General features: G+C 39.4%; 4 protein-coding genes across 10 annotated transcripts; 1 reads left to right on the forward strand and 3 right to left on the reverse strand.

Annotated features, from left to right (window-relative positions):
* Positions 1 to 1,410: 1,410 nt before the first annotated feature.
* si:ch73-196l6.5 (riboflavin transporter 2) lies at positions 1,411 to 4,134 on the reverse strand. Its single transcript, XM_040120887.1, has 3 exons — positions 3,122 to 4,134; positions 1,763 to 1,886; positions 1,411 to 1,620 (listed from the first exon to the last, which is right to left on the reverse strand). The coding sequence occupies exons 1-3, from the start codon at positions 4,132 to 4,134 to the stop codon at positions 1,411 to 1,413; spliced, it is 1,347 nt and encodes a 448-aa protein (XP_039976821.1).
* Positions 4,135 to 6,643: 2,509 nt separating this feature from the next.
* slc52a2 (solute carrier family 52 member 2) lies at positions 6,644 to 13,632 on the reverse strand. Its single transcript, XM_040120868.1, has 4 exons — positions 13,384 to 13,632; positions 10,551 to 11,406; positions 10,281 to 10,404; positions 6,644 to 9,245 (listed from the first exon to the last, which is right to left on the reverse strand). The coding sequence occupies exons 1-4, from the start codon at positions 13,511 to 13,513 to the stop codon at positions 9,036 to 9,038; spliced, it is 1,320 nt and encodes a 439-aa protein (XP_039976802.1). The 5' UTR covers positions 13,514 to 13,632; the 3' UTR covers positions 6,644 to 9,035.
* A 918-nt stretch (positions 13,633 to 14,550) lies between these two features.
* Positions 14,551 to 20,127, reverse strand: LOC120786787. The gene is made up of 4 exons (XM_040122444.1): positions 19,991 to 20,127; positions 18,478 to 18,590; positions 17,884 to 17,950; positions 14,551 to 17,567 (listed from the first exon to the last, which is right to left on the reverse strand). The coding sequence occupies exons 3-4, from the start codon at positions 17,942 to 17,944 to the stop codon at positions 14,998 to 15,000; spliced, it is 2,631 nt and encodes an 876-aa protein (XP_039978378.1). The 5' UTR covers positions 17,945 to 17,950; positions 18,478 to 18,590; positions 19,991 to 20,127; the 3' UTR covers positions 14,551 to 14,997.
* Positions 20,016 to 27,656, forward strand: fbxl6 (F-box and leucine-rich repeat protein 6). 7 transcript variants are annotated; one of them, XM_040122445.1, is made up of 10 exons: positions 20,016 to 20,191; positions 22,133 to 22,750; positions 23,532 to 23,690; positions 23,813 to 23,876; positions 24,587 to 24,718; positions 25,023 to 25,130; positions 25,256 to 25,369; positions 25,906 to 26,137; positions 26,462 to 26,705; positions 26,833 to 27,656. In XM_040122445.1, the coding sequence occupies exons 2-10, from the start codon at positions 22,215 to 22,217 to the stop codon at positions 26,960 to 26,962; spliced, it is 1,719 nt and encodes a 572-aa protein (XP_039978379.1). In that variant the 5' UTR covers positions 20,016 to 20,191; positions 22,133 to 22,214; the 3' UTR covers positions 26,963 to 27,656. The 7 variants fall into 7 exon arrangements, with proteins under 7 accessions (XP_039978379.1, XP_039978381.1, XP_039978383.1 ...); XM_040122447.1 differs by having other exon boundaries at positions 22,136 to 22,750; XM_040122449.1 differs by lacking the exon at positions 20,016 to 20,191 and adding an exon at positions 20,246 to 20,357 and having other exon boundaries at positions 22,136 to 22,750.
* The last annotated feature ends 68 nt before the right edge of the window (positions 27,657 to 27,724 follow it).

A 27,724-nucleotide genomic window follows, 5' to 3' on the forward strand; every position in this document is an offset into this window, starting at 1 on the left:
ACTTACTTTTAATTGAATAATAATTTACTGGTGAATTTGTGAGTGCTCACACTGGACTGTTGGTCCTGGCAGATAGAAAGAGATCTAACAAAGGTGGATTAAAAAAAAAAAAAAAAAAAAAAAATCCGTTTATTATTCGTTCTTTCCTTATTGAATTGAGAATCCAAAATAGGAAAAAAAAAGTTATTTCGTTACTCATTTATGAATCATTCCGTAAAAACAAAAAACAGCCTACCAGGAAGTGGCTGACTTCCTCGTGTGTTGCATTTTATAAACTTACAGCAAATACACCTCGGTGATGGCGGGATCTGATTTAATGTAATAATTATGATCTTGAACATGAACATAAGTGGGTTTTTCTCCCCTAACAAAGTAATTTGCAAAGTGTCACGTTTAAAGTCTTCACTTGTGTGAACAGATCAACTTTTACGAGAAACAGGAAGTATAGTGTTGCCATGGATACAGTCAGTTTGCCCAAATTAGGCAGCAACGTTTTGTATTTCCTTAGCCTACATGTTGGAAAAATGAAGTTCGCCGAATTAACTACTACCAGTTAATTTTTGGCTGTGTACCAGTGGATGCGCTGACACCTATCAATTAATTATCTTGATACTGAAGAGACCCTAAAAACGGGAGGATACTCAGGCAAGTTCTGAAGCGTTCCCATTCCTGTCAGCGCACGGAGGGGGAAAAAAAAACAGAAAACGAGGCTCATTCCTCGTATTTTTATCTTGCCAAATTCCTTGCCGAAAAAAACATTTATGTTGATGTTCAAGCTCGTATTTGTTTCATCAAATCAGGGTCCCGCCATCACCGAAGTGTATTTGTTGCAAGTTTATCAAGTGCAGCACACAAAGAATTCGGCAACTTCCTGCTCACACGAACCGGGCAAATTGAATATCAAAATCGAATTCGGTCCGTGGCCCTATTTTTGACTTGATCGTAGAATACAAAGCGCGAAAAACAAGCCGTTGTTTGTTTTGTGTGTGAGTGTGTGTGAGTGTGTGTGAGTGAGTGTGTGTGTTTGGTTCGTAATTGACTAACGAGATAACGAGTCGTTTTTTTTCATCTTTTCCGAATTTGGATTCCCAATTGAACATGAAAAGGACGGATGACAGACGGGTTTAAGTTGATAAACGACCCCACAACTTGATCCTTTTGAGGCCCAAACTGCATCTGTCAACGCGTTTGTCACGCGGCATAAATCCACGGCGGCAGCATCTGCTCGTTAGCTTGTATTTATATATATATATTTTTTTGTGGTTTACTTATTTTGTGACGAATGACGCATTCAGACTCAGATGTCGCCGCGCGCCAAGCTGATTCTCACATATCCTTCCCGCCAGATAAAGGAGGGGGGGGCGGTCACGCTCTTACTGCCTTCCGGTCCGTTCCTCGTGACCTCATTATCTAAACACACTTTGTGCTGCACGGGTCTCCTGATGAGAAGTAGCTGTGCACGCTGACCAGCGGGAACACGGTGACGGCCCCCAGCAGGGAGCCGAGCTGCACTACGGCCCCACACCACACGAGGGCGCCGTGGCCCTCGTCGCGCAGGATCACGCCGATGATCACCTTCACATAGGACAGAGCGAGGACGAAGACGATCCAGGCCGACACCTGTGGAGCGGGGAGAGGGGTGAGTCCGGCGCGCCTGGGTACCTACATGTGGCGTCTCAGTGACATTCATTCATCTTTACACCTGCGAGTAGGAGGATAATGTTGGATGTTCGAGTAGAAGAAGCCCTAGCAGTGCACTCACAATGATGACACCACCTGCGGTGTCGTTGACCAGCAGTGGGCATGGGCTCAGCACCGCCATGCCCATTATGTAGGCTCCAACGCCACTGCCGATCACCGTGAGGGCTCCCATCAGCAGCAGGGATCTGTGAGGTGACAGAGGAGCATTCAGGGTTCTGGCTGTGTCGGGTCAGGCGGGTTTGATTCCTGTAGCCAGGATCTATTGAGATGTTGTGGCAACAGTGTGACCCAAAAAAAACCAAAAACCTGTGGATCACATGGATGGTGGCGCTGCAGAACGTATTGCAGCGTTAATAAAATCTTATCAGTTATGGCGTCCAGAAGAGTAGCCATTTTATCTTGGCATAGGCCACGTGCCAGAGCACACAATTAAATGCCATTCATTAACAACTGGGGAGGCTAAACTGGAGCTGAGATAAGTTGATTAATTGAAAAGTCAATTGACAGAAAAATTAATCAACAACCATTGTGATGATTGTTTGATTGTGTAAGTCCCTCAATTTGGAGGATTTGCTGCTTTACTCTGTTTTCTATACTATGCCTTGAACTTGGACCCTGGGAAATTACGATGGACATTTATCAATTAATCAGTTAATATATATAAAAAAAGACAAATTAACTGACAACAAATGTATATATTTTTTGCAGCTCTAGTCTCAACCTGTGCCTGCAAACGTTGAAAAGTTTATAGTCGTAGTCCTGTTTCCGAAATGCAACAGCGTTTTGTGTAAAGATGGATAAATTGTGGCCGACCCAGGTGTTCGGAGAATGTCACTCCAACCGAGTTCAGACAGTCTCTACTGAGGACATTTTCATCTAGACATTGTTATTCTTCAGATACGTTTTAAAGACTGACATGATTTATACTACATAATTTATTCCCATACAAGGAATTTGACTTATTTTCTTCATGTAGTGAGAAAATATTGACCTTATTTCAACCTGCATTTTCAAAACTTTTGTAGAAATAATTGTCAGTATCTTCAGACTATATACATTTTTAATGTGGCATCATATTATTTGCAAAAAAAAAAACACTTTACAAAAGTAAGAAATTTGAAGTTATTCCACATTTTACAAATCTAAACTTTCTGAGGCTTCTACCTTTTTTTTTTTTTTTTTTTTTCCTCTTTAAAGGGTGTTTTTGTGACTTTTTTTTCTTTTTTGATTCGAGGGTCCGGGACAGAGGCTGTCGTATCCTCTCGGTCCAATTTGTAAAGCTTCAAGGCATATTTGTAATTTTAGGCTATAGAAGATAAAGTTAACTAAACCCTATTAAAAAACAAAAGTGTATCTAACCATGAGCCTCGTATCGTGGTGAACTTTGAGCGGATAATTTGATTACACACATCACACTGACCTTATAGGGAGGAACATGGCGATCAAGCAGGCCAGAGGGTTGGACACAGCAGCCATGGTGGCTGATAAGTGATAGGCGCTGTTCCCGTACGGCATGCATGAGTAGGACTGCACCGAGGGAAGCACCACGTTGGTCAGAGCATTCGTCCAGGCCAGAATCACAAAGATGTAAATCACCTGCATCCAGCTGTAAGCACCGGTGCCGAAGCCGCTTCTGCGCTTCTGGTTTGAAGGTCTGTACGGATCCATCATGGGCTTCTGCTCGGCCCACTTCCTGTTTCTCTGAGATTTCTCTTTCAGTCCATTCGTGTATTGATCGCTGGGATTCTCCCTGGCCACAGCCGGGTGGTAGTTGAGCAGCAGGAACGCCACCTGACACACCAGCATCATGGCACTCAGGAAGAAGAAAAACACCTCAGCAGAGAAGTTGGCTGGCTGATACTGGGCCCTGAGGTCAGAGGTCATAGAGTGGTTGGAGGAGTTCAGGGTGTGGTTCAGAGATTGCGTGCTGTTTATGCAGTGGACTACCCCAACACCCTGGATCAAAGCCACTATAGCAGGCAGCAGGCCACTCACGCCCTCCCCAATGTAGTAGGTGGTGAGATACTGAGGCTTGAGGCGCATCATGAAGGGCAGGAAGGTGACGGAGGAAGTGCAGTCAACAGCAGCGAGGAAGAAAGTTAAGATGAGGAGGGCTACACTGCGAGGAACACCTGCCACAACAACAGTCTCCTTCCAGAAGAAACTCAGCAGGAAACTTGCCACAGTACCCAGGCTGATGATCACATATATGACGGCTGTCTCGTTCAGGGCGCCGGGCCGGAAGCGATGCATCAGGGTGACAAAGAGAGGCCCAACGTTGGCCATCTGGATGAGGACTGAGAGGTACGAGGGCAGGTACCAGCCCTCTGGGATCTGGGGAACAATCAGAGGCAGCTCCACCCAGAGGCCGTTGATGGAAACCCAGGAGCCCATTCCGAACAGACACGCCAACAGGTGGGTGAGAAGTGACATGTTTGGGATGGTTTTCTCTAGAAATGGACAAAGGTATATGTCAAGTTCAAGTTTAGTTCCAAGCTAGTTTATTAAATAGACTCTGACCTTTAAGTCACTACTGAATTTCCAAACTTGTACCTCAAATCTGAAACTGTTTGAAGCCATTCTGAAAGATGGTCCAACCCTGTGGTTGGGACTGAAATATCTCAGTAACAATGGGATGGATTGCCATGAAATTTGTTCAAACATTCATGAAACATTCATGATGAATTCCTCTGACTTCTGAATTTTTATCTAGCGCCACCATGTGGACATTTTTGTTGTGTAAGGAAATATACTAACAAGTATTGGATTTATTGCCATAAAATTTGGTTTAGGCATTCGTGTTCCCTAGATGACAAATCCTAATGGCTTTTCATTTTCCACCATATCGGGATCCAGTTTTTAAGTTGAATAATATTTTGGTTAATGAGAGAATACCTGCAAAGCCTCTGCTGCTTCAGCTGTTCTTTGTGTTTAGTGCCAATTAGAAAATGTTACCACGCTAACATGCCAAGATTAGATGGTGAATATGATAAACATTATACCTCCTAAACATGTTAGCATGCTTAATTTAGCATTTAGCTCAAAGCACGGAAGCAGTGCCTACAGCTTCACAGTGCCGCTAGCATGGCTGTTGACTCTTTGTCTTGTTAAACAGGCTTTTTTTAACATTACAGTTTATCCATCCAAGGATGTTGTTTAAGGTTTAGGTTTGGAGCTGGTGGCTGTTGCTTATTCTGTTACAATGGAGCTCTGTGTATTTAGTTGATGGTCCTCCTGTGTTAAAAAAAAAATTAGCAACAGTTACATTAGGCTCCAAAAATATAATCACATTTGGTGAAAATCCACAGGCAGTAACATTTCCTAATAATGTCACAGAAATTTTCTGGAAAGAACAATATGGTTTTGTACAACTCATAAGGACAATGGGGACAATGTTAAATTCATACATGTCCACCTGCACAATGAATTCATTCCAGTTAATTGATAGTGTAACCTAGACAGTCTGATAACATGCGGAAATGTGAAATTTGTCCACAGGTAAGCATACAATTCAACATTTTGACAAATAAAAAGTTTCCAATAATAAATTAATAATTTCTTGCCAGGAAACTTCAGAGGAAATTATTAGATAGTTACAGATCTGTACCAGGTACCCATGCAAATATATTTGGAAAGAGCCTCGGCTGAGTTTTTCAGAAGTAATTTTTGACATTTGAGGATCACAAACTAAGTTCTCCTGAACCAAAATTTCTATAAACCACTGTAAATTAAACCAAATTAATTTGGAAAAAAAAAAAGCATTCCAAAAAACAAGTGCTGTGTGTATTAATCACGTTAGGCGGCAAAAAGCTGGTCCACAAAAGGCTAGCCATAAAGTTTAAGGGGTTTAGACTTGGTTGTAGCTCAGTGTTAAGAGTTAAGATTGGGTTATAGTTTGGATAAGAATTGGTCTAGGTATGTCATGGTTATAGTTAAAGTAATGCAATTTCCTTGTAAGGGACAAAAACAAATGTGGGTGTGTTTGACTCTTCCTTTATTCTGTGTCATTGCAAAAACAATGAGAAATATTTACAGTGAATAAAACAATAGAGCAAAGTCAACAAAAAGGTTTTACAGCACAAAAGTGTCAATGGTAAACTCAACAAATTAATGTGTCACCATGAGGAAGCATCCTCTGTCAAGACGTCCTACATTATGCTTCTTCATTTATTTGGTTAATGTTTATTATCTTCTTAGGATATTGTCTTTCCTTTTTTTTGGTAGCCGTTCAATTACCAATGATTTATTTTGTGCAGATTCAGTCAGTCACGTGAGTTGAAACATTAAAAGCTGAAAACTGTACATGCAAAATGCCACTTATCAAGTTGTTTCATTTCATTACAAGCAGCATGTGGGTTAACCCCACTCAAAAAAACATCAAGCATACAGCAAAGAAAACATGACCACCTGCTGTATTGGTAACATATTACATAACATTAGAAAACATCTGACCAGTACATTGTTTATTGAAAAGGAAACAGCTTGCTGTGGAGGCTTAGATCAGTGACGGATGAGGAAAATAATTCCTGGATTCATGCAGTGTGTTAGAAAAAAAGAGTCCTCAAAGCAAAATGCTAAATAAAAAAAATCACACACCGATCAGCAACAACATTGTAACCTGTTGTGGAAGAATGGTGCATATATATATCTATATATAGATATATATATATATATATATATATATATATATATATATATATATATATACATACATACATATACACACACACACACATCAGTGTAATTTTAAAGAATCTCTTTGAAAGGTTGTTCACTGCATTTGGATATTTAGATTATGAACATTAGAATATAGAATAATCAAATAACACTGTTTAAAACATCAACATATTTTGAAGAACAGCTCTGTACATAAGTAAAAAAAAAAAACAAAAAAAAAAACTTCCAACATCTTTTCACTTCTTCTACACCAATTTAAAACCATTCAAATATTAAAATAAAAATTGATAGCATGCATCTCTGCAGATACTCACATGCTTTTTGGTGGAGAGTTTGAAGTTTTCTGCAGAGAGAAAGAGGCCAAGGTCCTGTGAAGTAAACAGTGTGTGCGCCAAGGAATTAAACCCTCCTTGGGGCGAGTGGGTGTGAGATCATGTAGCCAACCATGACACGTTTGGTTAACTGATCACTGTCTTAACCTTAAGTACTGTCACTGTCGGGACCTTTAAGGTTATCAATGAATATCACATGTTGGGATTGTTAGCCTCATCACCCCAACATATTTGCCCTCAAGAAATTTGTGGATGACTGAAACTCATTCAAGAATCTACAGAATTCATTAACTCTGCTTAAGGGGATCATGGGAGCAGAGGTGAAAATGAGTGATGTGTTTATACCGTTCAGTTACTTAACTACACATCTCATCTGTTAATTTACTCTGGAAAGGGTCTTAGAAATCCTCCATTCAATTTTTAGAAAAAAAAAAGACCTGATATAACCTCATGTAATCATTTGGGGGAAAAAACCCAAATGACCAACAGCCAATATGTGATAAGGCATCATTTTTCAAACTTATAAAGCAGTAGTTCGACATTTTGGGAAATGTACTTCACGCTTTATTGCCAAGAGTTGCTGAGACGATTGATACCACTCTCTGAAATGTGCGTTTAAATATAAGGCTGCAGGCGGCAGTCAGTTAGCTTAGCTTAGCATAAAGACTGGAAGCAAGGGGAAACGGTTAGCCTGGCTAGTAAATAGCCCTTGTAAAAGTGCAACTTGTTTTGGTTACACTTCAGTTTTTTAATGGATTAAGCAAAGGAGAAGTGACATGTTAGTGAGCTTTAGGAGTGCTGTAGTAAAATTTTGTTATATTTTGGACAGAGCCAGTTTAGCTGATTCCCCATTTACAGTCTTTATGCTATCCTAAGCTAACGGCTGAAAACCGTAGCTTCATATTTAACATACAGACATGAGAGTGGTATCAATCTTTTATCACACGCTTGGCAAGAACATGAAACATGGATTACAAAATGCTGAAAATTAATTTAATATCACATTGTGAAATGTAAAACTAACAATGTCAGAGTTTAGTATTATAACAAATTTAATGTCAGCCATTTAATGTCAAATGATGATGTACGCATGACGATCACTTAAAAAAAAACACCAAAAAAAGGCAACAGTAAGGAAAAAAAAAAGGAAGAGCAAATTATCAATCACTTAACTGTTCAAACATGGAGTCCATTTAAAAATCTGTACAAAACTTGAAAAATTGATAAAATGAAAAATGCAGGATTACCAACATAAAGTTGACGCAAAATTAACAGATATTCTTCCCCTGTAAACGTCAAGAGTTTAATGAAGTTAATAAATCTGATGTGATGTAGCAGCATTGTTAATAGAATTACTTTACAAGGTAGGAGTGCATATCAAAGATATACATAATCATTCTTTCAAAGATTGCATTGACAAAATCCCTTGTGTAGCCACAGTATTCACTCATAACATTACTATTCATCGTGGCCAGATATTTTTCCCTTAAGGTAGCACAACATTACTGTATATTAAAATACATTTCTAAAAACAAGTAAAATACATCAAATATTTGTACAAAACATTAAGAGAAACAAATTTAAGTCTAAAGGAAACAGACTTTTATGAAAGCCGTGTTCAACATTTCTCAGGCACACTGTATGTTTAAAGTTACCGCATTTATGATTTTCATAATACTGACTTCTGCACCACTGAACTTTATATCTGACCCTGATATAATCACATTTCATGCCTACATGGAATCAAGGGGAAGAGGTAGCCAGACATTTGAAAAAAAAGTCACTGAGAAAAAAAATAAGCACTGCTTCCCTCTCTGTAGAGAGGGGTTTGCAGCTAGCAGTGTGAATCTTTCGCATTAATTACCTTCAGGAGCAATGAATGTGGCTGAATAAGTTAATGATTGTGTCCCTGAGTAAATAACTTTTCACATGATCTGTTGCAGTGGGAAAAATCCATCAGCAGTTGTTTTTGCCACTAAAAACAACTTCAACCACAGAGATTCTTTATTAAATACCACACAAAGCACTTGTGGTATTACTGCATCATATGCATTTTACATCCCCTTGGTCAATGTGCAGAAACACAATGCTCCCATTATCAGGGAATGTGTTTGCTTCCACAGGCTCAGAGGCTTCTGAGTCAGGAGAGGATGCCGCATAGGTAGAATGATCCTCAAGAAAAATGAGGCCAAGACAGATCTGGTGCTTCACTCAGGAACCCCAAAACTGGGTTAAAACAGTCATCTCCCATGGGGAATGAATGGGAGCTGTGTGAATTTTAAAAAAACAAAAACAAAACAGAAGACATTACATATCTCACTCCTGCTAACTGCAGTTATCCACACACTCCTGAGCTCTGGCAAACACATCATAGATGTTGACCAGGGGGAACATGGTGAGGGCTCCGATAAGGGAGCCAGCCTGGATAGAAATACCGCACCACAGCAGGGCAGCGTGACCCGCCTCATGAAGCAAAGTCCCAATCACCACCTTCAGATATGAGAAGAGACCCGTGAAAATAATCCAGGAGATGACCTGTAGGGGGCACAAACAAGTATCTGTGGTCAGTGGTGGACATGGAGAACAGGGAGAAAAAGCACAGATGAAACTGAAGCTTTACTGCGTTAAAGATCTGACGCCAGGCGCCGTAAACCCTGTATAGATTCATGACTACAGCCTTTTTATTCACAATGTCAGATTTATAGAGCTGTGCATTCGCTCTGTTCTGTTTTATAAATCTCAGTCATTGTGGAACTGGGCGCACATGCACGAGCCCGATTTCCACTGTCACAGTCGCCATAAATGGATGTAGAAATGCCCTTAAACAGCCATTTGCATATAAATACCTCGGTCTGCTCCAGTACTAGTTAAACCAGTAAATGAAAAGAATGACAAAGCAGCAGCAGAATTTCACTGACTGTGTTACATCGGTGGGGGTTTAATTATGCCATAGCAGCCTTCATTAAGGTTGTAGCTATTTATAGCACCAATCATTAAACCATCATTAGTGCATACTGTATAACTCAATCATTGTCATGAAATGTCAGAAAGGTACTCAATGATTTAGTTAAGCGCTCACATTGCGACAAACTTTACGAGTAAAAAGATCAGACACGGAAATAAATACACCTACAAAGCAGAATTATATATTGATCACACAAAAGTAATCAATCAAAATCAAGTTTACAAATGTGCTTTATTGACGGAAAGAAGTCCATAGCACCAAGTATCAAAAAATGTCATGTACCGAAAGCTGTCATTGAATGTTTGCTCAGACCTATGATCTTGTTAACTTATTATTTAAGCAGAAAATTAAAAGTTAAATTGAAATGTAGGCAATTTTAGGCTCATTCATTTAGGCAAAATTCTTGTACAACTGCTTGTGTCAAGACAATATTTAACATTTGATAACTCTGACTCCGATTATTGAATTTAAAAAAAAGGTTTTATAGAATTCTCAAAGTAAGGAATTAAAAAGATCATTTTTGGTAAATGTGGTGGAAAAATCTGCACTAGAATCAATTAATTTAAAAAAAATACCCAAGCATTGAAATGAGTATTATCACTCACCACTAAAGCCACACCGGCAGGGTTTCCCAGGAGTGGTGGACAGGGGCTGAGTGCTGCTAACGCCAGGAGATATGCAGCAAATACTCCCCCTGCTAAAGACAAGAGCCCCAGACCTGTGGAGGACCTGGAAAACAAAGTAGAGTTGATGGTAAGTACAAATGGTCACAGCTATCCAAGGTAAAATCAATTGAGCTTTTACAAATAGTTTAAAAGGTCTTAAGCACAAAGACAGAACTAAAATTCGAGTAAGTATTCCTTATATTTTCTCACCTGAGGACAACAAACATAGCCAGAAAGCAGGCCAGGGGATTTGCTATGTTGCCAAGGACCACAGAGAGGTGAAAGGTCATGGTGCCATAGGGCAGACAGGAGAAACTCTGCACAGATGGTAGGACCCCGTTGGTGAGGGCATTGGAGACTGCGAGCAGTGCCAGCAGGTAGGTGTTGTGTGGTGTCCAGAATGTCTGAATAGATGGCTGTTCCTCCACCGGCACCTGCTCCTCGGACACCGGCGTCCCTCCGTTGTTTAGCGGGTGAGTCTCCTCTCCGTTCTTTGCTGCCGCTGGATTGTCAGACTCCTGTGGCTGTGCCTCTTGTTGTGACTCTGTATGTCTTTGTGTCAGAGCCAGGAAGCTTAGAGCTGAGACTGACAGCATGACAAACAAGAACCAGAAGAAGTTCTGGGCAGGAAAGCTCTCTTTTAAATACTCTGGCTGCATCGTGCCATTCACAGTTTTACACTCCAGCTTGCCAACACCTTGCCCTAAGGCCGCAATACAAGGGAACAAGGCACTAAAGCCCTGACCAATGAAGAAAGTACGAATATACTGAGGGGGGTAACGAAACATGAAAGGCAGAAAGGTGACGTTGGACGTACAGCTAACCAAAGACAACACAAAGGTGAAGAGCAGGAACAGTAGTGACCTTTTCTCTCCTGCTATTGTAACAGTATGTGACCAGAACACCGCCAGAAAAGCAGACGCCACCACTGCCAGCAACTGAATGCAGTGGATGACCAGGCGTTCGTTTAAACGTCCCGGAGCACAGTGGTGTGTGATGGTCACTGCTAAAGGACCCAGGTTCCCGAATGCTATTAGCACTGAGAGGTAGGCAGGCAGGTTCCATCCTGAAAAAAGAAAAGGTAAATATCAGTTAGGGTAATAAGATATTAACAAAAACAATATTCACTATAATTTTACATTTTTTTATGAAAAATGTGACAATATTTGGGATTTACATCTCCTTATTTTGAACCGCCAATCCAGTATTCTCTTTATATATGTTCTGTTGATCTTAAGATGCATTGTTTTTCTTATTTAATTCATGTATTTTAGTCAATACCTGGTGAAAGTCTGACCAAAACAGAGATTTTCTTCCCCTTAGTTTACCATGCACCAGTGTATGTGCCATATGTGTGTCATTTAAGCATTTCACAACATTTACTAAGAAATATTTACAAACAAGAACATGTTGAGAGAGAAACCTCCTTTTACTCTGAGTCAGTAATACTCAGAGGCTTTACAGATGTAGGCCAGGAAATAGGGCCACCTAGAGTCATAACCTCTCTGGTGCTTCAGTTGCCAGCTACTTCGTTTGTGTTATTACTCATTCACTATTACTGGGACTCTTCTTATTCCTGGGCATGTGCTGCTGTTGTTCATTTGTTAGATTTCCTGCATGGACGTCTATAGTCAGTACTCCTCTGCATATGCCTGTTTTTTTTATGTTCAAGTCCATCCAGATTGTTGAAAAGAAAATCAATTAACATGGATATGATGAACAAATAGGTAGAGCCATTTATTGGTCATTTTTTTTATACCTATGACTGCCACATACATAAAAAATTCAGCTTTAAAGACCAGGAAAAGACAACACTAAAGCTACATCACAGTTTTAAAGTCCCACACGCCATACTGTGTGTGTAACTTACAGCTTCACTGTAAATACTGTAGCCCCCTAATGCTTAAAAAGTTATGCTAATAGTACATAATTTGACTGTTGATTCTTAATATAAGTTAGGATTTCAAGGTATAATACATTCGCAGCAACAGAAACTTATGCAATAAAAGTGCCAGTCTTCTCAAGGCAACTGTCACTGTCAAACAGGCAGTAGGAGAAAAAGTTTTCAGATATTTTACTTTAGTAATATCACAATGTTATTGTACAAGCTGTTGCAATCCAATACATCGGCTCTGCCAAAAATCCTACCTTTACAAAGTTTATAATATTCAGTTTTTGACATTGTTGTAAATGTGTAAAATCAGTTATATGTTTATTACTGAGGTCATTCTTAAAGGTGGTGTTGTAATGTAATACATTATATTCAGAGGGGTTTCTAATTTTTTTTTGTGTGTGTGTGCTTCCCATTCACATACATGAGGGGCAAATAATTAGAAACACCTCTGAATTTAATGTAATCCAGTACAACACCACCGCTAACTATGACCTCAGTGCTAAATCATATAATTAACACCTCTATGACAAAGTCAACTAAAACTGAGCATTACAGGCATCGTAAATATAGACTTCATAGCAGAGTAGATGCATTGGATTGCATTAGAATATGCAGGTGTACCTAATAAAGAGGCCACTGAGTATTAGGTTATTGTATTATTATTACTAATGAATTACTGTGTAATAAACATTTTTATGTGAAGTCACTATTAACTACTATACGTACTGTTGGGACAGTTTGTCTGCTTTTACTTTTGTTTGCAGGACTTATAATGGGAGTGTTTTTTTTCAGTGTGGTATTGCTACTTTCACACTACAGATCTGAGTACCTCTTCCCTCAATGGCTTTTTAATGTGTATTACTAATTTTAATCACTGACACTGTCATAAGCGTAATACCAACGTATTCTAGGCATTTAATATTTCCCCATTTTGCATGGGCAAACCCGCCACTAGTCCTGCTGTGGTCTTCAGTTAAGTGTGTAGCTAGCTAGGATGAAGCTAATATCGCCGGGTATGAGTTCGACTCCAACTGAAGCCAACAAATTCTGAATAATGAAACGCAGGGATCCCAAAATTATAATAAAGGCCTGCATATAACTGGATTTACATATCTGTATGTATACATATATGGAAGTTGTACAACTGACCTTCGGGCAGCACATTGACAACCACCGGGAGCTCGACCCACAGGCTATTGACGGAAATCCAGGAGCCCATGGCAAACAGAGCCATCAGCCCGTGGGTCACCGTGGCGCTGCTCCACCAGCTGCCGGACATGGTATCGCTTATTCCGGCCAATAGAACAAAGAAACTGCAGGTGACCCGCTTGACTTTGTTTCGGCGAGACGCAGAAAATATGTTCCTCCACACGCTTCGGCTGTTTAATAACCTGAGCAATGGTGGCCACTTACGCAAAGTTCCCGCCCCCTTCGGTTGCCTTTGCGTACCCTTCGTAAGTTTCGACCAGTTAAAATAGGGTGGTTGCCGTGTCCGTAGCAACTGTATCAAGCTTTTCCCAGGACTACTGACGTTTCTGTTATTCGACGCTGGTCGCACAATACGAACCCCTTTCCTGAACTTAACCGTAAACATAACGTTTCTCTCTTACCGAAAATTTCCCAGCTCCGTGTGCGACAGTGTCTCTATCAGCGGTTACTGTGTTCGGTCTAGAAGTGTCCGTTTTCCCAAATTCATGAATGCACCATCGTCCCAGAAATCCTCGGAGACCACCAATGGGTGCGTTAGTTTTCTTCACCGACGACAACTGATGCGGGCTGCAGCTCAGCGATGCACCTCGTGCAGAAACAATGGTTTTGATTAAGAGGGTAAGACTTGGGGACCTTTTACTTGACACGATTTAAGCACTGAGCAGCTGTATGTGGTGACAACGCGGTATATCAAAGTTATTTAATCACCCATAACATCAAATCAAATGCTGTAGCAGGCGTTCATAACAAAGCCCCCCCGGGGTTCCTCTAGGTTCCTTATTGGGTGTAGGGCCCTTCTTTGGCACAGTGGCCCAAATAAGCCCCTCTGTCATCACTGCGTTCTTGTTTCCTTGATCCCCTCCCAGTCAGCGCTTTTATAAGCATGAACCGAATGACACTGCTGAAGCCTGTAGAGCAACACAAATGCCCTTTAAATCTGAGAAACACGGGGTTATGTGGCTGACACAACCAAAATCCTGGGGCAATACAGTCGTGAACTTGAACTAAAGCCGGGCTGATTTTATAACAGTGATCTTGAGTCTCAATGACTACACATTAGCTTAACCTCTTCTACTTTATCGGACAGGTGGAAAAAATAAATAAAAATAAAATATGAACATTGATGTTTATTTGGCCAGTGGTTCATATAATATCTGAAGTCAGCAGTAGTAACTGACTGACCTCTGCATGATCACAACAGGTACATCTTGTATATATATATTAAAAAAAAACAATATTGGTTTCTTTTGGGCAACAAAAAAAGGTTGCCTTTCATACAATACAGTGCTATGAAGGTTGTATCATATCAAAAATATCAGTTAAAAATCTATCAATCTGTCCAACTAATGGCATCAAAAATATTGTTTGTACAGCACACATGACAGCTTCATCTGGCATATACATAATCATACATTATAGTGTATTAGTGTTGAAAGATTGAGGTCATTGTGTGTATTTCTGCTTAGTTTGTGAATATGCAATCATGTGAGGAAGTCACATTATACCACTAGTTGCCTCTAATGGTATCACACTTTTTAGATGCAATTAAGGCTCTCACATGCTGCTGCCTTTACTCTGCTCAGTTGCAGTTTCAACTGGTTCTTTGAGCACAGGCTTTATTTTTGTCTTTTTAGGTGCCAAAACAAGAGAGTACCCAGGTTTCACACGTGGAAGCGCAAGCTTTAGCTTCAACACCATTTGTGTGCTGTTTCGGAAAATGCAATCCAAGTGTGCGTCTGTGTTGTTGAGAATCATTTTCTGGTACAGTATCTCACAACGGACTGCTTCTCGTTTCTCTGCTCGGGGTTTCCCATCAAAACGCAGCAGCATTTTGTCGACATCCTGCTGTGACTTGCATGGCCCTCCGTTTCTGCTCACTGTGGCTATTATGTACTCCCTGTCCATGTTCTCCTCAAGCTCTTCTTGATGTACTCTTACTGCCTTTTCTCTTTTAGTCCTGTAACCTTTTTTTATCAGTGGACTGCTGTCATTTTTTTGGCCAAAGTGTGTAGTCTTTTTGGCTCGCCAACCGGAAGATTCATCAGAGCTGTCGTCGAATGAACCAGACCGGTCATCATCTTCCTGAGAGCTATCCGATGACATGTTCTTGCGTGAGGAATGTTTAGAGGACTTTTCAGGTCTTTTATTCTTGTAAGGGTACGCGTGGCCGAAGGGATACTCCGCCATCAGGACAGAGAATGTGCAACTTACCAGCTGCAAGCTCAAATCTGGTGGAGGGACTTTGGAAAGCATTCCTCCTGGCAGGAAATCCTTCAGGTGTTCATCAGTGACGGCTGCAATCACCTTTATTGTCCTCTTCAAGCAAGCTCTGATTAGGTCCCTATTTGTGTGCCACTGACCACAGTAATGAAACACTCCATCAAAGGTTTTCTCTTGCAATGGGAACTGAAGAAAAACATTTGTGGCCCCTTCAGGTTCCAGCAGAGTTGAAGGATCTTTGGACCAATCAAGGAACTTTTGGTAGAGGCAGAGTATGTACTGGCTGAAGAGTGAGTACTCTCCTCCACTCTTCAGAAGCTGCCAGTAAGGGCCGAGGATTTTGCAGTAAACGATGGCCAGAACACACACAAGGCTCTGAATCACAGAATCATTAGCATCAGCGGCGACACTCTCAAGAATGATGTTTGGGCATTCGTCGTTGTTCAGTGACAGCAAATCAGAGAAGAAGAGAGCGATTTCTTTGTGATGGTGAATAAGACCCGCTGCAGCTTCAAAGTAGTGGCTGAATTGGTTTGGCTGATTTACTGAAAGTCTGGAGGGATTTTTCTTCTCCTCACAGAAGGCTACCCAGTATTTTCTGTAGTTTTGCGTATCAGGGGTGCGAGGGCTTAAGATATCACAAGCCATGTGAATGTAGCGTGAAGTGGCACTTTCTGACAGATTCACAAAGTTCTTGAATGTTGGAAGCTTGTCACGGCCTAGCTTCTCTCCTGTTGACAGAATGATCTCTTTTTCAAAGCTCATAATGTGCTGCTCAACTGCATCATGCATGTCAACAAGGAAATTGGCGTTGTAGTTTAAAAACACCACAGGAGAGGCCAGTGAATTGTCTCCACAGAGTGAGTCGAGTTTTTTCTCAAACTCTGCCATGGCTGGATGCTCCTTGCATGTTAGAGTATACTGATTTTTGAGGAGATCCAAGGAAACTTGCTTGCACGCTGTGGTTTTCCCACCATACACACTTGACAGCTTTTGGACAGACAGCATTGCAATGTCAAGCAGAGTCAGGGCCTCTCCTTTGTTTTCTGAGCTTTCCTCTCCACTGGTGGATGCATCCAAATCCTCATCACTTTCATCATGAGCAGAAACATGTTCTTTCAGTATTATTTTCTTTACGAGTCCTCTGTTCATCTCAGACCCCTCACCTTGCATGATTTCATAGCTCTCATATTCCTCCTTGATTGTAACTTTTTCATAATTGATGGCGTCATCTCTTCTCATGCGTTTTTTCACCACAAATTTAGGTGTTTTTTTCCGCACCAGTTCAAATGGACTTTGAAGCAGATTTTCCATCGCTGCATTCCTCCTATGACTTCTTGTTTCATAGTTGCGGCAAACCAGTTTTAACTTTTTTATCTTGGCCCTAAGGACCTTATATGCCTTTTGAATATCTCCATTCTTACAAAACTCAGGGTTGAAGTTTCTAAGCCAAGTAACTATAACGACTGGAGCAATTTTCTCCCTGGTGACAAAGTTGCTTAACTCGAGAATCAATCCATTTGTGACTTCAATTGATTGTGCTCGCTCTGAAAAATCCTTCATTTCCAAAAGATGTTCTCGTTCAACCCCAATGCTATCACAAATTGGGCCAACGAAGTTAAAGTTGACATCTGATTCCAGGAATGTCAGCCTCGCTTCACTTCCCAGACTCAATGTTGTTGCGATGCCTCTTTCAATCAAACGACGAAAATCAGCCGACTGGTGCCTGGGGAAAATTTTCTTGAGCCAATCTACGATGGCAATCCACGGAAAATTATTATCCTCTCTCATGAGTCCTACTTGAATCAAAAGTCTGTTCTTGCATGGTGCCTTTTCAAGCTCTAATCCTTCCCCTGATTGAGGACCAATGAAATCCGCAACAAGCTTCCAATAGTAATCATCTCCTGAAAAACAAAATAGTGATTTGAAAATAAATAGTTGACTAAGAGGTAAGGTTGCAAATTTTGTATGAAGTGGAGGCAGGGTTGCGGGGAAAAAAAAAATCTGTAATTGTACAGGATTATTTATTTTTTTAAACTTTCTGATAAATGACAAGGCAACCATTAAAATACAATGAATAGATTAACAACATTTTGTTCAGTAATATATGTATATATATTATCTATATACAGTAATATATATAGAGAGAATTAGCTCATATAGTCATCTTAATTACAGTTTTACTACATGGACATTTTACTTTAAATAATTCCCACTTACTTAGTTTAGCCTCAGTTACAGCTGCTTTTCCACAAAGGGAGAAATTTCCGCCCTCCTCCATTGTGTGCTGGTTTAAAAGAGGAGACACATTAGAAAACTATCAATTCTCAGTATCTGTAAGCTCACCACTTAAAGAAGAAAGGGGACGTGTATATCATTACAAAGTGCTTGCTTGCTATTGTCAATATCATCCATTTGTAATCATACCTAAAGTGAAACCGAATATATGAAACTAAATAGTTAAATTGTGATGTGTTTTTAAATGCCCACCATCACTATTTTTTATTAACTGTTAATGTTTTATATGCATTAAAGTTAAGAACAGCTATTTTATATTTGTGTGCCATAACTTTTGGGCTTATTCATACTCATTTAATTCTCGAAAAGCAGAAAAACAAATTTGGAGACTAATACTAATACAAATGTATTCATCACAATGGGAAACACAATAATAAGCTGAATTTCATCAGGGCACTAACAAGTTTAAAAAAAAAGTAATTAAATTACATTTACTTATGATTTTTAGTCAGTTCCATATAATGTGTGCTCCTGAATTAGCAAGGAGATGAAACAGAACAGGAACAAGTGTCATACCTTCAGTGTTGTCCTGGAGAATGTACCCCTGCAGAAAAATCCCTACTCTCTGCATTAGTATGCAGAAAAACACAGTACTGAAGCTCTTTAGGAAAAGTAACTCCTTCCTTTCCCTAAAAAAGAAAATAAGTTGTAAAGATTTACATTTTACGGTTAAGCTAGAAGTAATTCTAACAAACTTATGTTGCTGAATTGTATCTAAAGATCTGAATAGTTTAAGTTGTGCTGTTGAATTGTGTTATGTTGTACTTACAGGGGTTTCTATTATTTAGACCAGTGGTTCCTAACTTTTGTCTGATGTGCTTTATCCCCATAGCCAAATCAGATGAGCCCAAGTACCACTTCATCATCACCATCCATCATGTTCCAAATGTTTTCATTTAAATTCATTTTAAACTCAATGTTTTTTACCCCTATTAATTATATAAAAGTGGGTATTGTTACAGCATTTTTTTCAAGCAAGACATAACAATCTTGTTATTGTCTATGTTTAGAGGTGGAGTGGTACAAGCTGGAGGTTTCAACCATGTTTCTATTAATTTTTACTTTTATTTCAACTCCTCAGCTAACAAATGGTAACAAGTTTTCATGCACTCTTCGTGCACTGGTGTTAAGGGGTTACAGTTGACTCAGACTGGTGGGAGCCATGTCCTAATATATCAAATGCTAAAGATACACTATACTCAATATCAGACTCACGCCAATTTATAACCCAGTTTGTGGATCTTTTCGTTTTGAACACAAATATGTGGGAGTTTATGTGCATAATTTTGACTGAATCATAAATTCTGTTTCTTTCAAATTAGCCATGTACCCCCTGGGGTATGTGTACCCTGGGTTGATATGAATGGGATGGACAAAATATTAACAACGCCTCTCATCAAAAAACCAAGACAGTGCAGCAGCATCCCAAACGACAGCCTCCAAAATAACTATAAAATTGAATAATCACCTCTCTAAAACAAAACCTCAACATTATAACTTCCCTGAGAGAAAGATTTGTTGCAAGGCTGTTGTATTAGACTGCATTACTTTAAGCGAGGTCTACATAATATACTGTACATGTGTGTTATTTTGTGCCACCTTGTGGTACTTTTTTGTCCAAGCTATCCAGGGTACCCCTTCCCCCAACCACCATCCCTGGATATGCTATAACGTTTGTACACATGTACTTTCTTTCCCATTAAATTCAAATAAATAAAACAACCCCGGTCAGTCTCTGTGGCTTACTGGCTCTGACTATAATCAGAACCTTACGGAATACAAGCTTTAACACAGTTACATCTGCAAATGAGTGCTAATGCTGCACTACCTCTGCATGCTAATGTTAGCCTTGTGAGCAACTTGCTAACGTTAGCACCAACTTTACCTTCAGGAAATTCAACAGTATACAATAAAAAAAAAAACCGCGAATAATGCCAGGGCAGAAGAGCTGTGCTGCAGGCTGCAGCGCCTCCAAATACTTTAAAGTGTACAAGCGGTATAAGAAGAGTTTAAAAGCATAAGTTCCTACCCACAGACTACTCCATCTTCGCCTCTCACTACAACAACACACGTTGGACGCGTCGAAACAGTGTCAGGTCGGTGATTGGACGGTTGTACAGGAAGCGGGCTGCTGTCGAGATCTCCGCCAATCATACCAGGGGATGCGGAATGCATTGTGTGATACTAGTGGGGCTGGAGATAGCCAGCAGTTGACGCGAACTAGCAGCAGGTAATGGGAAGATAGCCACACAGAGCACGAAATGCTCGTTTTTATGTCAGTAAATGATCTTTAATCATTTTATACTACATAGTGTCAACGTAGATGCAGCTGCTGTGTTGTTTCTCTGCTACGCGATGTTGCATGGCGACTTGTGAAGTACCTTTTCGTAACACAGGTTAGCTTGGCTAACGTTTACCGAACAGCCAGTCTGATTGATTTAGCTAACAAATTAACGTTGCTATCAATGAAATTGTGATTTAATTAGTTAACATTTAACGCCACTGAGAGGGTTTTTGTATTATTTATGTATATAATTCGATAGTCTTCAAAATCATCGCCAACTACTGGGATGGATGGATGTGACTGTCTGGTCTGCCGTTTACAAACAAGCGAATGAAATGCAGGCAGCTTCGAGGTAACAGTCACATCTGGGAAGCGATAAGATTCTTGTAGGGGTAGATTTGTACGAGTCACATTTTCAAAACTTTAAAAACATGCTGCACCTTGCCATTTTTCTAGCTAACCTGAAACACGGACTCCCGCAGTTTCCTGGACCAAATTCCTATTGATGGTAGAAGCCCTCAGATCCTCACCTAAAGTGAAAGTACAGAAGTAAAAATACAGAAATTACTAAAAACCAGAAAATGATTACCAAGTACTCTTTAGATCGGCAACGACCAGTTGATTAACCGATTTTTTCGATTGACAGAAAAATAATCCCAAACTAATTTGGAAATGGAATTAAGTAATCGACTTAGTCGTTTTTAATAAAAAATGATGGGTTCAGCTCCTCAGATATGAGAATTTGATGCTTTTCTTTTTCATATACGATAGTAAACTAAATGTCTTAATCAACAATGAAAATGACTGTTAGTTGCAGCCCTAATACGCTTTATGAAGAATGACCTCGTTCAGTGTGCATTTATTACATTACATTATATTATATTATATCACATATTATTGTTGATTAATGTAAAAATGATACAGCTGGAGTAGAACAATATGGTAGCATTAAATAGAAAAAAAACACTGTAAATTCCTGTTGTTTGCGTGCAAAACATGCCAGGTGTCTGTGTGTGTGTGTGTGTGTGTGTGTGTGTGTGTGTGTGTGTGTGTGTGTGTGTGTGTACCATAGATAGTCATACAGAATTACAGAAATGTGTCAATCAAAAAGAGACTGTGCGCTTGTGAATCACAGACTATCTATGATTTTTTTTTTTCTTTTTTAAAGAAAACCATGCATTCTCCAACCAAAGCCATTTGTCTGCCACCTCCATCAAGCCTGATCCAGTAGCTGTCACATACACTTAAACTGTAAATAGCCCTGCAAACACTTACATTAATCAACAAATCTGAATATCAAAGAGCCTAAGTTACTGTTACTGTTCCTAAAACATCCTTATCTTAAATCAGATACTTCCTAACAATCTCTGGGCGAAACCATCTACTGTTATGTTATTAAAATCCAGTGCTTTGAGTAGATCGCTGGATGTGAATAGTTAATAACATACTCTATTTGTGATTTTTATAATTTTTCAGTTTTAACGTATATGTGCAGTTAACTGCATAACAACTCCTCATCAAATACCTGCGGGTACCCATCCTAGTGCAGGATTCTGCTGTGTTGCACTGTGTGACATTGTGCTTAACACCTGTAGCCCTGACCTTCCTGAATAATCTTTGTTTTTAAGTACTATTTACAATATTGACATAACAAAAACTTGTATTTGAAGCAACACCCTCAGGAGCTTCAAGATTTGATAAAGATATCGATATAAGTAAGGCAGTAGATGTGATTGTAATGTCGTGTTTTACTCCACTGTATTTATTTTCTCCCCATCCACTCTGTTGCATTCCTCCTCATTCATGTACAAAAAGGACATTTTATTTACACTGGGGAGATTAGATTACCCACAGAGATACAGATTGATCTTAATCTGATTCTGTTTTCAGATGCTGATATGACACCACTTTCCCGATGTCTGGTTTTCTTGGAGTGAAGCTCATTGTAAAGACTAGATAGCAGTACGCGATGGATTCCTCTGACGCAGAAGCTCCAACCCACAGTGAAAGAAAAGATGACACTGCACCAAGCACTTCGAATATATCAGGTCAAGGAGTAGATGGACCAACATCAAAGAAGGTATCTTTGAAGAGGAACTCTGGTGAGCCGACAAAAGCAAAAACAAAGAAGCAAAAAAAGGCAAGAGTCTCCAGGTCCGCCCAGCTTGGCTACACTGTCCATCAAGGGGAAGATATGCTTCTTGTCATATCAAGTGCTACTTCTCACTATGATGGTTCAGTATGGACACCTCAAAAGAAGGGAAGCAAAAAGAAAAGGCTTACTAAAGGAAAGTTAAAAGCCAAACAGATTAAGAAAAAAAAGACAGTTCGTTCCAAGCCTAAACCGGCAAATAACCCAGTTACCAAAACAGAAGAGGATGCTGCTCCGTTTGTGCCACAGAAAGCAGTGGACCACAGGTGGGGTCAGAGTCTTCCAGAGGAGGTGCTGATTAATATTTTTCAGATGGTGGTCGTCCAAGATGGTGCTGTACCATTTTTATGCAGGTAATAAACACGTTTGATTCGACGTAGTTACGAGATTTATACTATGGCAATACTATGACTGACTTACAGCGCATAGGGCAGGGAGATACTGAATTTTAATATTGTCGTTTGTTGACTTTGAATGGAAACATCAGGATGATATGATCATATTGTGTTTGACAAAATAATTTAATTATTTCAAGAAAATGTTAATTAGCAATATAAGTTTTGCACTTGGGAGGAGTTTTATCTAATTTAATGCATAACAGATTTAAACATTTCATTGCCATGAACATCAATTATTTTATATATAATTTTGTACATATTTGCTATGTCATGATTACGCATGCAACTAACGTTTTTTTCCTCCCCGATGTAACTGCTGTTTATTTTCTCAATCCTTTAGTCGGTAAATTGTCAGAAAATAGAGAAAAATGTGTGTCCCCTTTCACAGACCCCAAGGTAACGTCTGCAGATAGCTTGTTTTGTCTGCTAAACAATCAATAAACCCAAATCTATTCGATTTACTACCTTCGAAGACTAAGAAAACTAGCAAATGTTCACATTTGAAAAGCTGGAACCAGTGAGATTTCGATTCATTTTCTATTGATCGGCTAATGTTTTGATTGACTGAATGTTTAAGCTCTCAATTTTTATATATAGACACCAGAAAAAAATATTATCAGTATAAATGATAATAACAAGTATCATGATATTGATTTCAACTGTATCATCCAGCCGGAGTACTGTGTAATTTGGGAACCAAACTAAACTCCTTTTTTCTGCCGTGTTTCCGGTGTAGGGTGGGGAGAGTTTGTCGCCTGTGGAACGCTGCCGCCTCCAGTCCGGTCCTGTGGCGTAAGGTGACTGTAGGTCACTGTTGGATTGCACCAGGGAAAACCCAGCTACCTAAAACGGAGAAGAAGATTAAGGATACTTTTAACTGGCTGGCGCAAAACAGGTCTGTATTATCGGTTTTATGAAGAGGTCTGACATACACATCATGTGAACTGTGATGTTTTTGCTTATATTTTTACTGTTATCTTGGAAAAGATTTAATAAACTGTATTTCTTTTTCTCTAGATTTTCTCAGCTACGAGACTTCTCTCTCTGTCACTGGACAAAAAATGTTCACTATGCAGTAGAGGTAAGTCATCAAGACGTGATACAGTGCCTGTCTTTTTCAACATTATTCTTCTATGGGATCTAGAACTGCAACAAGTAGTCAATGAATCAATCAATGGAAAATTAATCTGGAAACTATTTTGATAATTGATGAAACGTCTCAGTCAGTTTTCACGCTAAAACGCCAAACATTTGATGGTTCTAGCCTCTCAAATGTTATGGCTTGATGCTTTTCTTATCTGTCATATGTGATAGTAAAGTGAATATTTTTGGGATGTTGGACTGCTGGTGGGATTAAAAAGACATGGAATAATTATAATGAGCATTTTTCCTATTCTTTTCTGACATTTCGTAGACATTACAGTTGATTGGAAAAAAAAAATCCGCAGTTGAATCGCTAATGGAAGTAATCTTGAGTTGCAGTCCTAACTGGCTCTTATTGGAAGAGTTTTTTTTGTTTTGTTTCTTCGAAGTAAGAGATTCACCACCAAACATTACAAGCCATTTCTGAAATTAGGAGGCATCTTAAAGCATTTATATTTACATATTTGTAGGAAAAAAATTATTAATGTTGTTGTTAATGTTGCCCAATAAATAAAAACTTGCACTTTTTCCAAATCTTACAAATTAAACCTATTTTTCGGTGTAACAATTTTGTGTTTGTTGTATGTTTTTTTTTTTTTTTGTTTGTTTGTTTGGTTTTTCCTCTATTTGTGTCGCGATCAAATTTAGGTTCTTTCGCAGTTCTGCCCTCACCTTCGCTCCCTCGCACTCTCTTACTGCACAGGCCTGACAGTGAGGGCCTTCCAAAGCCTTGGTCTGCACAGCCGGTCTCTGCAGAGCATAAATCTCCAATATTCAGAGGTACGTCGCGGAAACAGCTAAGGAACCGTTTCTTGTAAAAAACGTAGTACATAGACTACTGGTTAGTTTCACGGTTAGAAACATTATGGTCCTAATATTTTGGAATCCTAACATTTATCAGCAGCTCTCACCATTTTACCTGACAGCTTCAGGTGTAGTATAGACTATGTTCTATAAAATATTGCCGGTTAAATTGTTCATAATACACCACCCAAAGCCAGTATTTTCCAGCAGTTGTTCATTCCAACTCAGACCTGGTTACACATGGTGTCTAAGATTTATAGAAAGCTTGTTTTCGCTGTAGTTTCAGGTTGAGGGACTCCTGGAGTACCTTGAAAATCATGGGAGCCAGATCAGGCAAATTTGGTTCACTCATGGACTAAAGCATGACAGACTTCTGACTGCCATAACCGTAAGCCCCTCTCCATATGTTTTTTTTTTTTTTTTTTTTTAATATATACAGTCTGTTACACACTGTCAAAGCCAGTGAGCACAAATGAACTTAGTACACATAACACATTGTATTTGATTTTCCAGAGAGGATGCTGTCCTGATTTGGAGTTGCTGGAGGTCAACACAAGGCTTGACAGTAAAGACTGTGAACTTTCTGTTTGCATCCAGGCCCTACAGATGGCATGCCCTAAACTCAAGGTAAAAAAAAAAAAAAAAAATGTTTCAGTTCTCTATGCTAATGTGAGTATTGTCACCATTTGACATGTGTCTAAATTGCAGTGGTAACTATGTAATAATGTTTTATCTGACACTGTAATTTCCTTACTGTGTGGGTGTACTGCTGCTAAATGAAGAAACTGATCATTGTAAATAATTAATTTTACAGCCCTATTGTACGAATGAAATGTAATTCTATTAGAGCTGAAACAATTAACTGATTAGTCAATCAAGAGAAGCTTAATCAGCATTTTTGATATTTTGTTTCAATTTTTTTTTAAAGCAAAAATGCCAAACTTAAACTAGTAAAGCTATTTAAATGAGATGATCTGATTATTTTCTTTTTCATATATCAATGTAAATGAACATTTTGGGGTTTTGTTCCCTGTGCATTACCTTGTTTTTCTCTTATCAAATTTGCCAGTATGTAATAAATCAGTATACTGTGCTGAGTGTGTGCACCGTGTTTACCCATGGAACATGTACATCTACTGTACATCTATTGTGATTCCCATCAGACCTTCCGGATGCTGAATGTCAGACCTCTGCATAAGACAATGCGTAATGGTGGCGAATCAACGTCAGGTTTCCCGTTATTGGAGGAGTTATGCATTGCAACCACGTCTTATTCCTACATGACCGACAAGGATTTGTGGGACATTCTCTTCGGCTCCACAAGGCTGCGGGTGCTGGACTTGCGGGGCTGTTCGCGAATAACACCATCCGGTCTTGCAACATTACCCTGTCTTGGTAGGCCTAACTCACAAGATTTATACTCTCACTTTGTTAAATTTGGGGTTATAAAGTTAATTGAGTATGATTTAAAATGAGGCGTACTGAAAAGCTTAGTTTGGTCTTTTCATATTTAATACAAAATGGTTTGAAAATCTATTGGAGGCACAGAAATACTTACTCAGATTTGGATTTTCTAATATTTATGTAAATGTAAAGTAATTATTTTGAATTAACTAATAAAATACCCAGCTGTGTTTGTAAAATCAAGTGTCTATATTTGCATTCAAAACCCAATTATTAATTAGCACGTCCCTCTTGTTTTTCTCCGTGATTTGGCAGAGCTTGAGTGTCTGTTTTGGGGACAGTATTTCAGCAGCAATGTCGGGATGTCATCACCTAAGAAGGGCCTTCACATGGTGACCCAAAAGTGGAGTCAGACTTTGCAGCAGCTTGACATTGCGAATCAGCTCTTTACTGAGGAGGACTTGGAGATAGCAATGAGTTACCTTGCTCAGGCAACAGAGGCGGATACTCTGCGTTCACTCAACCTGAGTGGGACGAGGATCACACCACCTGCCCTCAGGTACTTGGTTTATAATTTTCCCTCTTAACTCTACCACTCCAGTCTAATAAACTATGAACCAGCCAACCAATTGTTTTTTCAAGGATTTCGGGAGAAAAAAAATATAAACCTGTACTTTATTTTGCAGGTCAGTCATCGGCCAAATGACGGCTCTCAGCTACCTCAACCTTTCATCCTGCCGTTATCTTCCAAGAGGAGTTAAGAGAATTTACCGTGGCCAAGAAGACATTCGCCAGTTGCTGGACAAATTGGAGTAGCTCTGATATTCACTTGGTTCCACAAATCAGAAACTGAATTTACAAGGCACGCTTGAATGTCTTTGAAAATGCCTCTTTGTGGATTAGTTTGTTTAAGCAATTTGGTGGTTTTAACCTCTGGTGTTTTTGTAAGTGTTGCTTTATATGTACACTACTGGTCAGAAGTTTTAGAGCACACCCGTTTTCACAGATTTTATTGACACACAAGCAGTTCAAGTCCAGTGAATCACCTTAAATGGTACAAAGATAAGTGGTAAGCTGCCCAAGGTTAAAAAAAATAATAATAAAGTTTTAGGTCACCAAATACTAAAAAAATCATGTAAATTTCATAGAAAACAGGCCTAGTTCAGGGATTAAGAATTGGCTCATTTACAGCTTTCCTGCTGCAATGTAGGTAAATTAAGCCATGAAAGTTAATGCAAACAATTCCTACAGGTGCCCCAACTTTTTTGATGATGGACTGTTTGGTCAGGGGTTAACGCTACAGCAAGACAATGACCCAAAACATTAGAAGAAATGAATTAGACAGTGGCTTCACATGATGGAAGACCAGCGCAGTCTCCAAACTTAAACCCCATGGACCTAGTTATGGATGAACTGGACAGAAGGTGAAAGCAAAGCAGCCTACAGGTCCAACACATTTGTGGGAACTTCTGCAACAGTGTTTGGACTAACTTTCCAAACAATGTTTCATTTCCATTGTAGAAAGAAGGCCATGAGTGGTTTCGGTTTAAGATTAAATTATTCCTCTTTTAAAACAAA

The sequence above is a fragment of the Xiphias gladius genome, chromosome 24, assembly GCF_016859285.1.
Source record: "Xiphias gladius isolate SHS-SW01 ecotype Sanya breed wild chromosome 24, ASM1685928v1, whole genome shotgun sequence".
NCBI classification, from domain to species: domain Eukaryota; kingdom Metazoa; phylum Chordata; class Actinopteri; order Istiophoriformes; family Xiphiidae; genus Xiphias; species Xiphias gladius.

What these genes read in the sequence shown, in the direction of transcription:
- si:ch73-196l6.5 (XM_040120887.1), bottom strand. Translation starts at nt 4,134, where the DNA reads ATGTCACTTCTCACCCACCTGTTGGCGTGTCTGTTCGGAATGGGCTCC. An exon ending in GCCATGTTCCTCCCTATAAG is followed by an intron (nt 1,887 to 3,121) that starts GTCAGTGTGATG and finishes GTCACCTCACAG; the next exon opens with ATCCCTGCTGCTGATGGGAG. An exon ending in CCGCAGGTGGTGTCATCATT is followed by an intron (nt 1,621 to 1,762) that starts GTGAGTGCACTG and finishes CCCGCTCCACAG; the next exon opens with GTGTCGGCCTGGATCGTCTT.
- slc52a2 (XM_040120868.1), bottom strand. Translation starts at nt 13,513, where the DNA reads ATGTCCGGCAGCTGGTGGAGCAGCGCCACGGTGACCCACGGGCTGATG. An exon ending in GCTATGTTTGTTGTCCTCAG is followed by an intron (nt 10,405 to 10,550) that starts GTGAGAAAATAT and finishes TTTGTTTTCCAG; the next exon opens with GTCCTCCACAGGTCTGGGGC. An exon ending in CTGCCGGTGTGGCTTTAGTG is followed by an intron (nt 9,246 to 10,280) that starts GTGAGTGATAAT and finishes TGCCCCCTACAG; the next exon opens with GTCATCTCCTGGATTATTTT.
- LOC120786787 (XM_040122444.1), bottom strand. Translation starts at nt 17,944, where the DNA reads ATGGAGGAGGGCGGAAATTTCTCCCTTTGTGGAAAAGCAGCTGTAACT. An exon ending in TGTAACTGAGGCTAAACTAA is followed by an intron (nt 17,568 to 17,883) that starts GTAAGTGGGAAT and finishes TTTGTTTTTCAG; the next exon opens with GAGATGATTACTATTGGAAG.
- fbxl6 (XM_040122445.1), top strand. Translation starts at nt 22,215, where the DNA reads ATGGATTCCTCTGACGCAGAAGCTCCAACCCACAGTGAAAGAAAAGAT. An exon ending in GCTGTACCATTTTTATGCAG is followed by an intron (nt 22,751 to 23,531) that starts GTAATAAACACG and finishes TTTCCGGTGTAG; the next exon opens with GGTGGGGAGAGTTTGTCGCC. An exon ending in GACTTCTGACTGCCATAACC is followed by an intron (nt 25,131 to 25,255) that starts GTAAGCCCCTCT and finishes TTGATTTTCCAG; the next exon opens with AGAGGATGCTGTCCTGATTT.